The sequence below is a fragment of the Schistocerca cancellata genome, unplaced genomic scaffold (genome assembly GCF_023864275.1).
Source record: "Schistocerca cancellata isolate TAMUIC-IGC-003103 unplaced genomic scaffold, iqSchCanc2.1 HiC_scaffold_782, whole genome shotgun sequence".
Taxonomy (NCBI): domain Eukaryota; kingdom Metazoa; phylum Arthropoda; class Insecta; order Orthoptera; family Acrididae; genus Schistocerca; species Schistocerca cancellata.
Window position 1 is genome coordinate 22851 of NW_026046793.1, and position 14413 is coordinate 37263.

Below are 14413 nucleotides of genomic sequence, written 5' to 3' on the forward strand. Positions count from 1 at the left end.
GACGGAGGAGGTAACTAGGTGTGAGCCATGTACGGCCGATACGGAGTCGACAAAGAACAACTGATTCTATGCAAGAGGCTCGCAGGGAAGACTTCCACATATTCGCAGTCTCCTTAATGACACACAGTTTGTTGTGCATACTGTTATGTCACTCCATCTCCCAAAGCTGAAAAACCTTGCGACAAGACAGAACGCAGGGCAGTTTCATTAGAGATATCCATCTCCAGGGGAGGTTTCCGCATAGCCTGTCTACAAGTTCGTTACCTGGGATTTCAACGTGTCCTGGGGTCCACACAAACACCACTGAACAAGTGGACCGTTCCCAGGCAGACGTGGCCTCCTGCATGTTTGCTACTAAAGGATGGTGAGGGTAGCACCGGTCGGTAGCTCGTAAGCTGCTCAGGGAGTCAGAACAGAGGAAACTGCTTACCAGAACAGGAACGAATGTACTAAAGTGGATGAGATATGGCCACCAGCTCTGCAGTAAATACACTGCAGCTGGCAGGCAAGGAATGCTGTTCAATATGGTCTCTGAACATAGGCGAAGCTAACATTACCATCAGCCATCGAGTAAACAACTTCAGAGTCCCAGTACACGTCAAGAATTGAGAGGAAGCGACAGCGGAGAGTGTCGGTGTTAAAATGGTCCTTAGGGCCGTGCAAAAGGTCCAGACAACGTTTCGGCTGAGGTATACACCATGGAGGTGTATGTGAATGGACCTCAAGCAGAGATGGTAAAGAGAAGGACTCCAGTTCAGAGAGAAGGGATCACACGCGGACCGAAATCGTGAGCCCTAATGTTGGCCGCCGATGCGGGAGGTAAACTGCTGCATGCAGGAAAAGAAGACAGTAATTCAGATGCTCAGAGGAGCTACGAATGTGTGCAACAAAACTGTCAAGCAGTTGTGCACATCAGATCCAAAATCGAGGGACTCCGGCCTCCACCAGGACACTGGTCACCCGACTCTTTCTAAAAGCTCCTGTCGCTAGGCAAATGCCACAGTGGTGCACTGGGTTGACTAAATGCAATGCTGAGGGCACCACCGAGCCGTAAACCGGACTCCCATAGTGAAGGCAGGATTGAACAAGGGCTCTGTAGAGCTGCAGCAGCGTAGAGCGATCTGCACCCTAGTTGGTGTTGCTCAGGCAGCGGAGGGCACTGAGATGCTGCCAGCACTTCTGCTTACGCTGACTAAGTCAATTGAGCTTCTGGATGTCCTAAGAATCACTGTATCCCCACTACAGTGAGTGGATCATCAATAAGATAAAGTTCAGGTTCCGGACGAATGGTACGACGCTGACAGAAGTGCACGACACACGATTTTGCGGCAGAAAACTGGAAGCTGTGGGCTAGAGCCCATGACTGTGCCTTGTGAATGGCACCCTGCATGTGCTGCTCAGCAACACCAGTACTGGAGGAGCAGTACAAAACGCAGAAGCCATCTGCATACAGAGAAGGGGAGACCGACAGCCCTACAGCTGCTGCTAAGCCGTTGATTGGCACTACAAAATTGAGATACACACAATACGGAGCCCCAAGGAATGCCATTCTCCTGAATATGAGGGAGGGGGGGGGGGGGGCGGATTATGGGAGGCACCAACCTGGACACAGCGTACGGAGCTAGAGGAAGTTTTGGATAAGTGGAGACCCCACTTATACAATGTGGCAAGGATATGATGTCAACAGGTCGTGTCAAATGCTTTACGTATGTCAAAAAAGACAGCAACCAGATGTTGGTGTCTGAAAAAGGCTGTTTGGATGGCAGACTTGAGGGACACAAGATTATCAGTGGTAGAGCGACCCTGGCAGAAACCGCCCTGACATGGAGGTAGTAGGCCATGTGACCATCTCCCAACCCAACAACCAACACACAATATGTTCCAGCAGCTTATAAAGAACGTCGGTAGGGCCGATGGGCCAATTACTATCCGCATCAAGGGGGTTTTTACTGGGTTTGAGCAGTGGAACGACAGTGTTCTCCCGCCTTGCGATGAAAAGAGGCCATCACACCAGATCTAGTTGAAGATGATGAGGAAATGGCACTTGTAGTCAGAAGAGAGATCATCTGAATGTGGATCCAATCCGGCCCACGAGCTGTGCCGGGTCAATGTGCAAGTGCGCTGAGGAGCTCCCACTCCATAAATGGAGCGTTAAAGGGTTCACTGTGGCGTGTAGTGAATGAGAGGACTTTACTTTCCACTCACCGTTTCAGGGTGCAAAAGGCTGGGGTGTAGTTCTCCAACGCAGAGGTTCAAACATAGTGCTCGGCATTCGCATTTGCGTCGGTACAGAGCACGCCATTGACGGTAACACCAGGGACACCTGTTGGGGTCTGGTACCCAAAAAGACATCTGATCTCTGTCCAGACATGGGAAGGTGACATATGGCACCCAATGGTCGACACTTACCTCTACCAGCACTCCTGTTTCCGTCGTTTTACAAGCTGGCATACACGGGTACGGAGCCGCTTAAAGGCTATCAGATACTGTAAAGAGTGCCGCTCATGTCACTGTAGAGCTTGCCAACTAATTGCCTCAGTAATTTCCGGCGACCACCAAGGGACTGTTTCTCGCCGAGGGGGGGGGGGGGGGGGGGGCACCCTAAAGAGCGAGGGATCACCTGTTCAACCGTCACATCGATGTTACCATGTCAGGGAGAGTTTAAGTTAAAGTTCCCCAATCCACCTTGTTTAAAGGCCATCTGGGCAGGCATCTGTGGGCCTGACACAGGGGCAGTGACAGGAAGATGGGGAAGTGGTCACTACCACACAGGTCGTCACGTGATCTCCAGTGGATAGATGGGAAACGTCCTGGGCTGCGAATTGATAAATCAATGGTCAAGTAACTAAGTAACCACACTCAAATATGTGGCGGGCCCAGTATTTAGGAGGCAGAGATCGAATTGCGTCAGTAAAGTTTCAACAGCTCTGCCTCGGCCAGTAACCACGGTGCCACCCCACAAGGGGTTATGGGCGTTAAAATCTCCCAAAAGTAGGAAAGGTTTAGGGAGTTTATAAATCAGTGCATCTAATACATTCAGGGGTACTGCACCATCTGGAGGGAGATATACGTTGCAGACAGTTATTTCCAGTGTCATCCATATTCTGACAGCCACAGCTTCAAGAGGGGTTTGAAGGCACACATTTTCACTACAGACCGAGTTTACAACAAATGTGAACTCCACCCGACACTATTATAATAGCTACGGTTCATGTAATATCCCTTATAGTTGCAGAGGGCAGGGGTCTGCATTGCCGGGAACCAGGTTTCCTGGAGGGCAATGCAGAAAGCAGGTGTAAAGCTTAACAGTTGCCATAGCTCAGCCAGGCGGTGCAAAAAACTGCCGCAATTCCACTGGAGGATGACATCAGCGTGCGACTGGGAAGGCTTGGAACGTTCAATGAGGCAGTTTATGCCTCAGGGTCACCTGCTGCCACCGACTTTTTGCCCGAGCAGTCTATATCCATTGTGTGTGAGGGTCCAGCAGAGCTTTTAGGAAGCAGTGGTGTGTGCGCCACCACAAGTTCCTTGTTCTTGGGGGTCTTCTTTTCTGATTTCTCGCACTGTTCCTTGGGTTTCCCTGGCTGGGAGGACTTCACTGATTTAGTCTCTGGGACTGAGGATGAGTGTGAAGCCCTACAACCAGCTGCTTTTGGGCTCTTCAGCCACTGGCAGGTGTCACCTTTCCCACTAGCAGAAACCTGGAAGAAAGTGACCAAAGGGACCCCTTCCTGGTGAGAGGAGCCGAAGAGGCCTTACGCTTCTCTGGCTCAGAAGTGGAGACTGAAATCCCTGATGGTTGGGGAGGGAGGGCGGAGGGTTGTTGCACCCGAAGTAGGTGGTGCGGGAGCACGGGCACCTCCCGGCCGCAGCAAAGGCCACCTGGCATGATGGCCATTGCCTGGAGTCCTGATGCCCCAGGGTGAGTGGCATCTACTCCTTGGCACACGTGGGGAGTTAACAGTGGAGGCATCAACCGACAGGGTACATGGCAGCCCCACCACAACGGACATGCTACAGTGCTGGATATGAGGTGCAAAGAATTCCATGGTCATCATCGGTGCAGGAAACTACACTGCATAGTGGGTGGAGGAAAACAATCACAAAGGTGTCCTCACCCAAGAGATGGAGGATGAGTGGGACTGCAATGCCAGAAGAAGGAAGTTGGCTATATATCTCGATGCACGATGGACACGAAGCACCATGTAAGGTGCCCTTACCCAACTGGCTTGCTCGTCAGGAAAATTTTGAAAAATGGATGTCAAATCCTACAGAGGACCATCACAAAGGCCAAAAAGCACGAGACTCCTTTTAGTCGCCTCTTATGACAGGCAGTAATACTTTTGACCTATTCTAGCCCCCGGACCTGCAAGGGGGCACACACTATTCATAATAAATTATTCTTATGTTATACCATTTTCTGCTGTTGTTGGTATTACCATATACTCATCTGACCAAAAATCTTTGTCTTTTTTATTTCCCTTCACTCACCACTACTACTATATTTAGATTGAGCCTCTGCATTTCCCTTTTCAGTATTTTCTAGCTTCCATGCCACATTTGAACTTCTGAAATTCAATGGCCAAACTCTTAGAATGTTATCCTTTCATTGATTATTGAAGCTTTTTCTCAAGGTCACCTTCCCCTACGGCAATCCCCTCCCAGAGATCTGAACAGGGGACTAGTCCAGAATCTTTTGGCAATGGAGAGGTCATCATGACACACTCACTTACAGGCCACATGTCCTGAGGATACAAGTTATGTGCCTCTAATGCAGTGGTTTCCTTTGCCTTCTGCATCCTCATGCTGTTTATCATTGCTGATTTTTCTGCCTTTAAGGGCAGTTACCCACCCCAGTTGCTCTGAACCTCTGTCCACTCCTCATCCTTTTGAGAAGGCCGACCATTGAAAGAATGAGGGTGGCTTGTTATGCCGGAAGTCTTTGGCTGACAATCACGATTATTAATCAAATTTAAGTGGTGGCATGTTTCGAACCTGGGACCACGTACAGTTTGATTAGTACTCACAGGTACTACCCCTAGACCATAAGTGCACCACATATGTCCCATCATTAAGCAGACATGCCATCTTGCTATTGCAATGACAAATGATTACATGTGTTGTCATGTTAAAGCTTCAACATAGAGATTCTCATGCAACAATCTGGAAGTGACAATACAGGAAATAAATTTCCTGTACAAGTCCATGATCATTGTAAATATTCCACAAATAAAAACATCAGCATCACTTAATATGTTTACTTATAATGCCATTTCAGCTAATGCCATCATAAAAACTAACTCAAATTAAAAGAACAGAATTGCATGTCCATCACAAAAAATGGTAGAAAGTAGTTGAAGGTTTCGTGACAGACTGCTGGCACACAGACTACTGCTGGCACACAAACAGACTACTGCTGGCACACAGACTGCTGGGTTTGGTGTAGTTATTTCCGGTGCAGTTCTCTCATTACTATCTGCAACAGTCATTCACTGCTGCAAGGGAATCCAGGGTCTGTTCACCTTTAAGCTTTCTTCTTTCTTGTTGAAGCTAGTGTCATGTTGCGTATTTCTATGGCGTCTCTGAACAAGGTGGTGTGATAGCTGATCTCTACACAAGTAACTTCTGTGTCAGCAAATTTTACTATGTGGCTGGTCTCATGCTCTGCCATGACAAATTTCTGCACCTGCCCCAACCTGCAATGCCGCTTATTTTACGTGGTCCTGGTATTCATTGATCATCCTGTCATTCCAATACAAACTTTTCCACATAGTACGCATTGTGTGTGACTGAGCACAGTAAAATTCATCAAAATGGATGTTACTGCTGTAGACAAAAGCTATCACACCTGCTTCATCAGAGCAGCTACAGAAATACACAAACACGGCACTAACAAGAATGAAAAACACCTCAAGGTGAATGGATCCTGAATTCCCATGCTGCAGAACGACTGCTGCACATAGCAAGCTAAGAACCACACCGGAATTGACTATGGAAAGAGGCCCTTGGACATCAGCACACAAGGTACATAAAATCTACGGCTGCGAGCTCGACTCCACTACACTCCTCCACCAGCAATGGAGGATGAAGCTTTGACAATGCCAGACACTTTTACTGGTAAAACATCAGAAAAATTATGAATCCTACATCAGCTGACCCCCCATGAACCATGGACCTTGCCGTTGGTCGGGAGGCTTGCGTGCCTCAGCGATACAGATAGCCGTACCGTAGGTACAACCACAACGGAGGGTTATCTGTTGAGAGGCCAGACAAACGTGTGGTTCCTGAAGAGGGGCAGCAGCCTTTTCAGTAGTTGCAGGGGCAACAGTCTGGATTATTGACTGATCTGGCCTTGTAACAATAACCAAAACGGCCTTGCTGTGCTGGTACTGCGAACGGCTGAAAGCAAGGGGAAACTACGGCCGTAATTTTTCCCGAGGGCATGCAGCTTTACTTTATGATTAAATGATGATGGCGTCCTCTTGGGTAAAATATTCCGGAGGTAAAATAGTCCCCCATTCGGATCTCCGGGCGGGGACTACTCAAGAGGATGTCGTTATCAGGAGAAAGAAAACTGGCGTTCTACGGATCGGAGCGTGGAATGTCAGATCCCTTAATCGGGCAGGTAGGTTAGAAAATTTAAAAAGGGAAATGGATAGGTTGAAGTTAGATATAGTGGGAATTAGTGAAGTTCGGTGGCAGGAGGAACAAGACTTCTGGTCAGGTGACTACAGGGTTATAAACACAAAATCAAATAGGGGTAATGCAGGAGTAGGTTTAATAATGAATAGGAAAATAGGAATGCGGGTAAGCTACTACAAACAGCATAGTGAACGCATTATTGTGGCCAAGATAGATACGAAGCCCACACCTACTACAGTAGTACAAGTTTATATGCCAACTAGCTCTGCAGATGACGAAGAAATTGAAGAAATGTATGATGAAATAAAAGAAATTATTCAGATTGTGAAGGGAGACGAAAATTTAATAGTCATGGGTGACTGGAATTCGAGTGTAGGAAAAGGGAGAGAAGGAAACATAGTAGGTGAATATGGATTGGGGGACAGAAATGAAAGAGGAAGCCGCCTGGTAGAATTTTGCACAGAGCACAACATAATCATAACTAACACTTGGTTTAAGAATCATGAAAGAAGGTTGTGTACATGGAAGAACCCTGGAGATACTAAAAGGTATCAGATAGATTATATAATGGTAAGACAGATTTAGGAACCAGGTTTTAAATTGTAAGACATTTCCGACTCTGACCACAATCTATTGGTTATGACTTGTAGATTAAAACTGAAGAAACTGCAAAAAGGTGGGAATTTAAGGAGATGGGACCTGGATAAACTGAAAGAACCAGAGATTGTACAGAGATTCAAGGAGAGCATAAGGGAGCAATTGACAGGAATGGGGGAAATAAATACAGTAGAATAAGAATGGGTAGCTTTGAGGGATGAAGTAGTGAAGGCAGCAGAGGATCAAGTAGGTAAAAAGATGAGGGCTAGTAGAAATCCTTGGGTAACAGAAGAAATATTGAATTTAATTGATGATAGGAGAAAATATAAAAATGCAGTAAGTGAAACAGGCAAAAAGGAATACAAACGTCTCAAAAATGAGATCGACAGGAAGTGCAAAATGGCTAAGCAGGGTTGGCTAGAGGACAAATGTAAGGATGTAGAGGCTTATCTCACTAGGGGTAAGATAGATACCGCCTACAGGAAAATTAAAGAGACCTTTGGAGATAAGAGAACGACTTGTATGAATATCAAGAGCTCAGATGGAAACCCAGTTCTAAGCAAAGAAGGGAAAGCAGAAAGGTGGAAGGAGTATATAGAGGGTCTATACAAGGGCGATGTACTTGAGGACAATATTATGGAAATGGAAGAGGATGTAGATGAAGATGAAATGGGAGATATGATACTGCGTGAAGAGTTTGACAGAGCAATGAAAGACCTGAGTCGAAACAAGGCCCCCGGAGTAGACAATATTCCATTGGAACTACTGACGGCCGTGGGAGAGCCAGTCCTGACAAAACTCTACCATCTGGTGAGCAAGATGTATGAAACAGGCGAAATACCCTCAGATTTCAAGAAGAATGTAATAATTCCAATCCCAAAGAAAGCAGGTGTTGACAGATGTGAAAATTACCGAACTATCAGTTTAATAAGTCACAGCTGCAAAATACTAACACAAATTCTTTACAGACGAATGGAAAAACTAGTAGAAGCCAACCTCGGGGAAGATCAGTTTGGATTCTGTAGAAACACTGGAACACGTGAGGCAATACTGACCTTACGACTTATCTTAGAAGAAAGATTAAGGAAAGGCAAACCTACATTTCTAGCATTTGTAGACTTAGAGAAAGCTTTTGACAATGTTGACTGGAATACTCTCTTTCAAATTCTAAAGGTGGCAGGGGTAAAATACAGGGAGCGAAAGGCTATTTACAATTTGTACAGAAACCAGATGGCAGTTATAAGAGTCGAGGGACATGAAAGAGAAGCAGTGGTTGGGAAGGGAGTAAGACAGGGTTGTAGCCTCTCTCCGATGTTGTTCAATCTGTATATTGAGCAAGCAGTAAAGGAAACAAAAGAAAAATTCGGAGTAGGTATTAAAATTCAGGGAGAAGAAATAAAAACTTTGAGGTTCGCCGATGACATTGTAATTCTGTCAGAGACAGCAAAGGACTTGGAAGAGCAGTTGAATGGAATGGACAGTGTCTTGAAAGGAGGATATAAGATGAACATCAACAAAAGCAAAACAAGGATAATGGAATGTAGTGTAATTAAGTCGGGTGATGCTGAGGGAATTAGATTAGGAAATGAGGCACTTAAAGTAGTAAAGGAGTTTTGCTATTTGGGGAGCAAAATAACTGATGATGGTCGAAGTAGAGAGGATATAAAATGTAGGCTGGCAATGGCAAGGAAAGCGTTTCTGAAGAAGAGAAATTTGTTAACATCCAGTATTGATTTAAGTGTCAGGAAGTCATTTCTGAAAGTATTCGTATGGAGTGTAGCCATGTATGGAAGTGAAACATGGACGATAAATAGTTTGGACAAGAAGAGAATAGAAGCTTTCGAAATGTGGTGCTACAGAAGAATGCTGAAGATTAGATGGGTAGATCACATAACTAATGAAGAAGTATTGAATAGGATTGGGGAGAAGAGAAGTTTGTGGCACAACTTGACCAGAACAAGGGATCGGTTGGTAGGACATGTTCTGAGGCATCAAGGGATCACCAATTTAGTATTGGAGGGCAGCGTGGAGGGTAAAAATCGTAGAGGGAGACCAAGAGATGAATACACTAAGCAGATTCAGAAGGATGTAGGTTGCAGTAGGTACTGGGAGATGAAAAAGCTTGCACAGGATAGAGTAGCATGGAGAGCTGCATCAAACCAGTCTCAGGACTGAAGACCTCAACAACAACAACATCAGCTGAAGAACCAAAAACAAAAGCCAGACAGACAGCACGTCATAAAATATCATGCTACAAGGATGATATATTAGATGTTACAAATTTTTACACTACTGGCCATTAAAATTGTTACACCAAGACGAAATGCAGATGATAAACAGGTATTCATTGGACAGATATATTATACTACAACTGACATGTGATTACATTTTCAAGCAGTTTGGGTGCATAGATTCTGAGAAATCAGTACCCAGAACAACCACCTCAGGCCACAATAACAGCCTTGATACACCTGGGCATTGAGTCAAACAGAGCTTGAAAGGGGTGTACTGGTACAGCTGCCCATGCAGCTTCAACATGATACCATAGTTCATCAAGAGTAGTGACTGGCGTATTGTGAAGAGCCAGTTGCTCGGCCACCATTGACCAGACGTTTTCAGTTGGCGAGAGATCTGGAGAATGTGCTGGCCAGGGCAGCAGTTTAACATTTTCTGTATCCAGAAAGGTCCGTACAGAACCTGCAACATGTGGTCATGCATTATCCTGCTGAAATGTAGGGTTTCACAGGGATCGAATGAAGGGTAGAGCCACAGGTCGTAACACATCTGAAATGTACCTTCCACTGTTCAAAGTGCCGTCAATGCGCACAAGAGGTGACCAAGACGTGTAACCAATGGCACCCCATACAATCACACCAGGTGATATGCCAGTATGGCAATGACAAATGTGCGTTCACCGCGATGTCGCCAAACACGGATGCGACCATCATGATGCTGTAAACAGAATCTGGATTCAACCGAAAAAATAACGTTTTGCCATTCGTGCACAAAGGTTCGTCGTCGAGTACACCAACGCAGGCACTCCTGTCTGTGATGCAGCGTCAAGGGTAACCGCAGCCACGGTCTCCTCGCTGATAGTCCGTGCTGCTGCAAACGTTGTCTAACTCGTGCAGATGGTCATTGTCTTGCAAACGTCTTCATCTGTTAACTGAGGGATCGAGATGTGGCTGTACGATCCATTACAGCCATGCGGATAAAATGCGTGTCATCTCGGCTGCTAGTGATACGAGGCCGATGGGATCCAGCACGGCGTTCCGTATTACCCTCCTGAACTCACCGATTCCATATTCTGTCAACAGTCATTGGATCTCGACAAACACGAGCAGCAATGTCGCGCTACGATAAACTGCAATCGCGATAGCCTACAATCCGACCTTTATCAAAGTCGGAAACGTGATGGTACACATCTCCCCTCTTTACACGAGGCATCACAACAACGTTTCATCAGGCAACGCCGGTCAACTGTTGTGTGTGAGAAATCGGTTGGAAACTTTCCTCATGTCAGCACGTTGTAGGTGTCACCACTGGCAACAAACTTGTGTGAATGCTCTGAGAAGCTAATCATTTGCATATCACAGCATCTTCTTCCTCCCCCAATGAACCATGGACCTTGCCGTTGGTGGGGAGGCTTGCGCGCCTCAGAGATACAGATAGCCGTACCGTAGGTGCAACCACAACGGAGGGGCATCTGTTGAGAGGCCAGACAAATGTGTGGTTCTGGAAGAGAGTCAGCAGCCTTTTCAGTAGCTGCAAGGGCAATAGTCTGGATGATTGACTGATCTGGCCTTTTAACACTAACCAAAACAGCCTTGCTGTGCTGGACTGCGAACGGCTGAAAGCAAGAGGAAACTACATCCGTAATTTTTCCCGAGGGCATGCAGCTTTACTGTATGGTTACATGATGATGACGTCCTCTTGGGTAAAATATTCCACAGGTAAAATAGTCCCCCATTGGGATCTCCGGCTTGGGACTACTCAGGACGACTTAGTTATCAGGAGAAAGAAAACTGGCATTCTACAGATCGGGGCGTAGAATGTCAGATCCCTTAATCGGGCAGGTAGGTTAGAAAATTTAAAAAGGGAAATGGATAGGTTAAAGTTAGATAGTGGGAATTAGTGAAGTTCGGTGTCAGGAGGAACAAGACTTTTGGTCAGGCGAATACAGGGTTATGAATACAAAATCAAATAGGGGCAATGCAGGAGTAGGATCAATAATGAATAAAAAAATAGGAATGCGGGTAAGCTACTACAAACAGCATAGTGAACGCATTATTGTGGCCGAGATAGACACGAAGCCCACGCCTAGTACAGTAATACAAGTTTATATGCCTACTAGCTCTGCAGATGACTAAGAAATGGAAGAAATGTATGACAAAATAAAAGAAATTATTCAGATAGTTAAGGGAGACGAAAATTTAATAGTCATGGGAGACTGGAATTCGTCAGTAGGAAAAGGGAGAGAAGGAAACTTAGTAGGTGAATATGGATTGGGGGGAAGGAATGAAAGAGGAAGCCGCCTGGTAGAATTTTGCACAGAGCACAACTTAATCATAGCTAACACTTGGTTCAAGAATCATAAACGAAGATTGTATACATGGAAAAAGCCTGGAGATACTGACAGGTTTCAGATAGATTATATAATGGTAAGACAGAGATTTAGGAACGAAGTTTTAAATTTTAAGACATTTCCAGGGGCAGATGTGGACTCTGACCACAATCTCTTGGTTATGAACTGTAGATTGAAACTGAAGAAACTGCAAAAAGGCGGGAATTTAAGGAGATGGGACCTGGATAAACTGAAAGAACCAGAGGTTGTACAGAGTGTAAGGGAGAGTGTAAGGGAGCAACTGACAGGAATGGGGGAAAGAAATACAGTAGAAGAAGAATGGGTAGCTTTGAGGGATGAAGTAGTGAAGGCAGCAGAGGATCAAGCAAGTAAAAAGACGAGGGCTAGTAGAAATCCTTGGGTAACAGAAGAAATATTGAATTTAATTGATGAAAGGAGAATATAAAAACACAGTAAATGAAGCAAGCAAAAGGGAGTACAAACGTCTAAAAAATGAGATCGACAGGAAGTGCAAAATGGCTAAGCGGGGATAGCTAGTGGACAAATGTAAGGATGTAGAGGCTTATCTCACTAGGGGTAAGCTAGATACTGCCTACAGGAAAATTAAAGAGACCTTTGGAGAAAAGAGAGCCACTTGTATGAATATCAAGAGCTCAGATGGGAACCCAGTTGTAAGCAAAGAAGGGAAAGCAGAAAGGTGGAAGGAGTATATAGAGTGTCTATACAAGGGTGATATTTTTGAGGACAATATTATAGAAATGGAAGAAGATGAAGATGAAATGGGAGATACGATACTGCGTGAAGAGTTTGACAGAGCACTGAAAGACCTGAGTCGCAACAAAGCTCCGGGAGTAGACAACATTCCATTAGAACTATTGCCAGCCTTGGGAGAACCAGTCCTGCAAAACTCTACCATCTGGTGAGCAAGATGTATGAGACAGGCGAAACACCCTCAAACTTCAAGAAGAATATAATAATTCCAATCCCAAAGAAAGCAGGTGTTGACAGATGTGAAAATTACCGAACTATTAGTTTAATAAGTCACGGCTGCAAAATACTAACGCAAATTCTTTACAGACGAATGGAAAAACTAGTAGAAGCCGACCTCGGGGAAGATCTGTTTGGATTCTGTAGAAATATTGGAACACATGAGGCAATACTGACCCTACAACTTATCTTAGAAGCTAGATTAAGGAAAGGCAAACCTACGTTTCTAGCATTTGTAGACTTAGAGAATGCTATGGATAATGTTGATTGGAATACTCTCTTTCAAATTCTGAAGGTGGCAGAGGTAAAATATAGGGAGCAAAAGGCTATTTACAATTTGTATAGAAACCAAATGGCAGATATAAGAGTTGAGGGGCACGAAAGGGAAGCAGTGGTTGGGAAGGGAGTGAGACAAGGTAGTAGCCTATCCCCGATGTTATTCAGTCTGTATATTGAGCAAGCGTACTTATGCAGTACACCTAAGCTTTATTGCACAATCAACTAAGTTATAGAAAAAATTACTTTTTTAATTAGGAAAAAATTATAAAAATTAAAATGTGATATGTGATTTTTTTTTATCCTTGTAATATACATAGGTCTAGTACCTCAGCCATCATGTTACTAAAAGCATTTTACTTTCTGTGGGGTTTTAAAATTGCAATTTTATTTTTGTCACCATGTTTCATTTGAGTATCTGTCATTCCACACGTGAACACCGCAGGTTCTCGTTTAGTATCGTTTATTTGCATTCAAATATTCACCGTATGCACAAATTCTAAAGTTTTCAAGGAATCCTAATAAAACTGGTTTAATTTACACATGAGACTGCAAAGAATGTGTCGTGACACAGTCTTTAATATAGGGCGCTTTCCGCGGTTATATTTACATTCTAGCAAATATCCGTATATTCATACTGCGGTCCAATACGAAGTTTTTGGTTCGAACGCGTTAATAGGCATACATATCCAAAAACCTCTAATCCTTCACTTGTTCCCAAACTAAAAACCGGAGCTATTTACCCAACAATACACTTAAAAGGCGTTAGCTCATTCCCTCTTGACTGCAATTACGTATCACGAGCCTCTCTTACAAAACACGTACAACCCAACAAAATACACAATCACAAACCAACGCTATGCAATTATCTTTCAAACTTACGAAGCAGCTGTAATGTCCAAATTCGCGCCGACTGAAAACATATCACTTCCGATCAATCATACGAAATGGGAAGCCTAACAGACACAATCAGCATTCATATGGTGACAGAGGTCCCGCGAAAATCATACGAAGCGTTCAAAGATCTACCTACAAGCAGCTACGTCTCATTGGCTCTTACCGCCAACCAATGAGATATCGGTGCCAGTTGAAATAGCTACCTATAATGCCTCGTGGATTTACAGCCCAAGACAATAAAGGAAAAAAAAACAGCCCAAGATTATACAACTGGCCCATAAAACATCAAAACGGGATGCCACCTTCATACGGCGGGCACTTGCTTACCTCGTTTCACTTTCAACTGCGATGAATTCAAGGTAAACGAGTCTACAACCTCAGTTAACTTTAATCGCGATTAATTCCCTCATTTAACTTAAAACGAGGGGG

At 44.6% G+C, this 14413-nt stretch overlaps 1 protein-coding gene across 1 annotated transcript in view; it reads right to left on the minus strand.

The window, feature by feature from the left end:
- The window catches only part of LOC126143161 (uncharacterized), a gene marked incomplete at its 3' end in the record, with an annotated part of 35700 nt that extends 21605 nt beyond the window's left edge, over positions 1–14095 (minus strand). The window contains exon 1 of the mRNA XM_049915360.1: positions 13970–14095. Coding sequence (XP_049771317.1) covers positions 13970–14010 — 41 coding nt within the window. The remainder of the gene's footprint in view (positions 1–13969) is intronic.
- Positions 14096–14413: the final 318 nt, after the last annotated feature.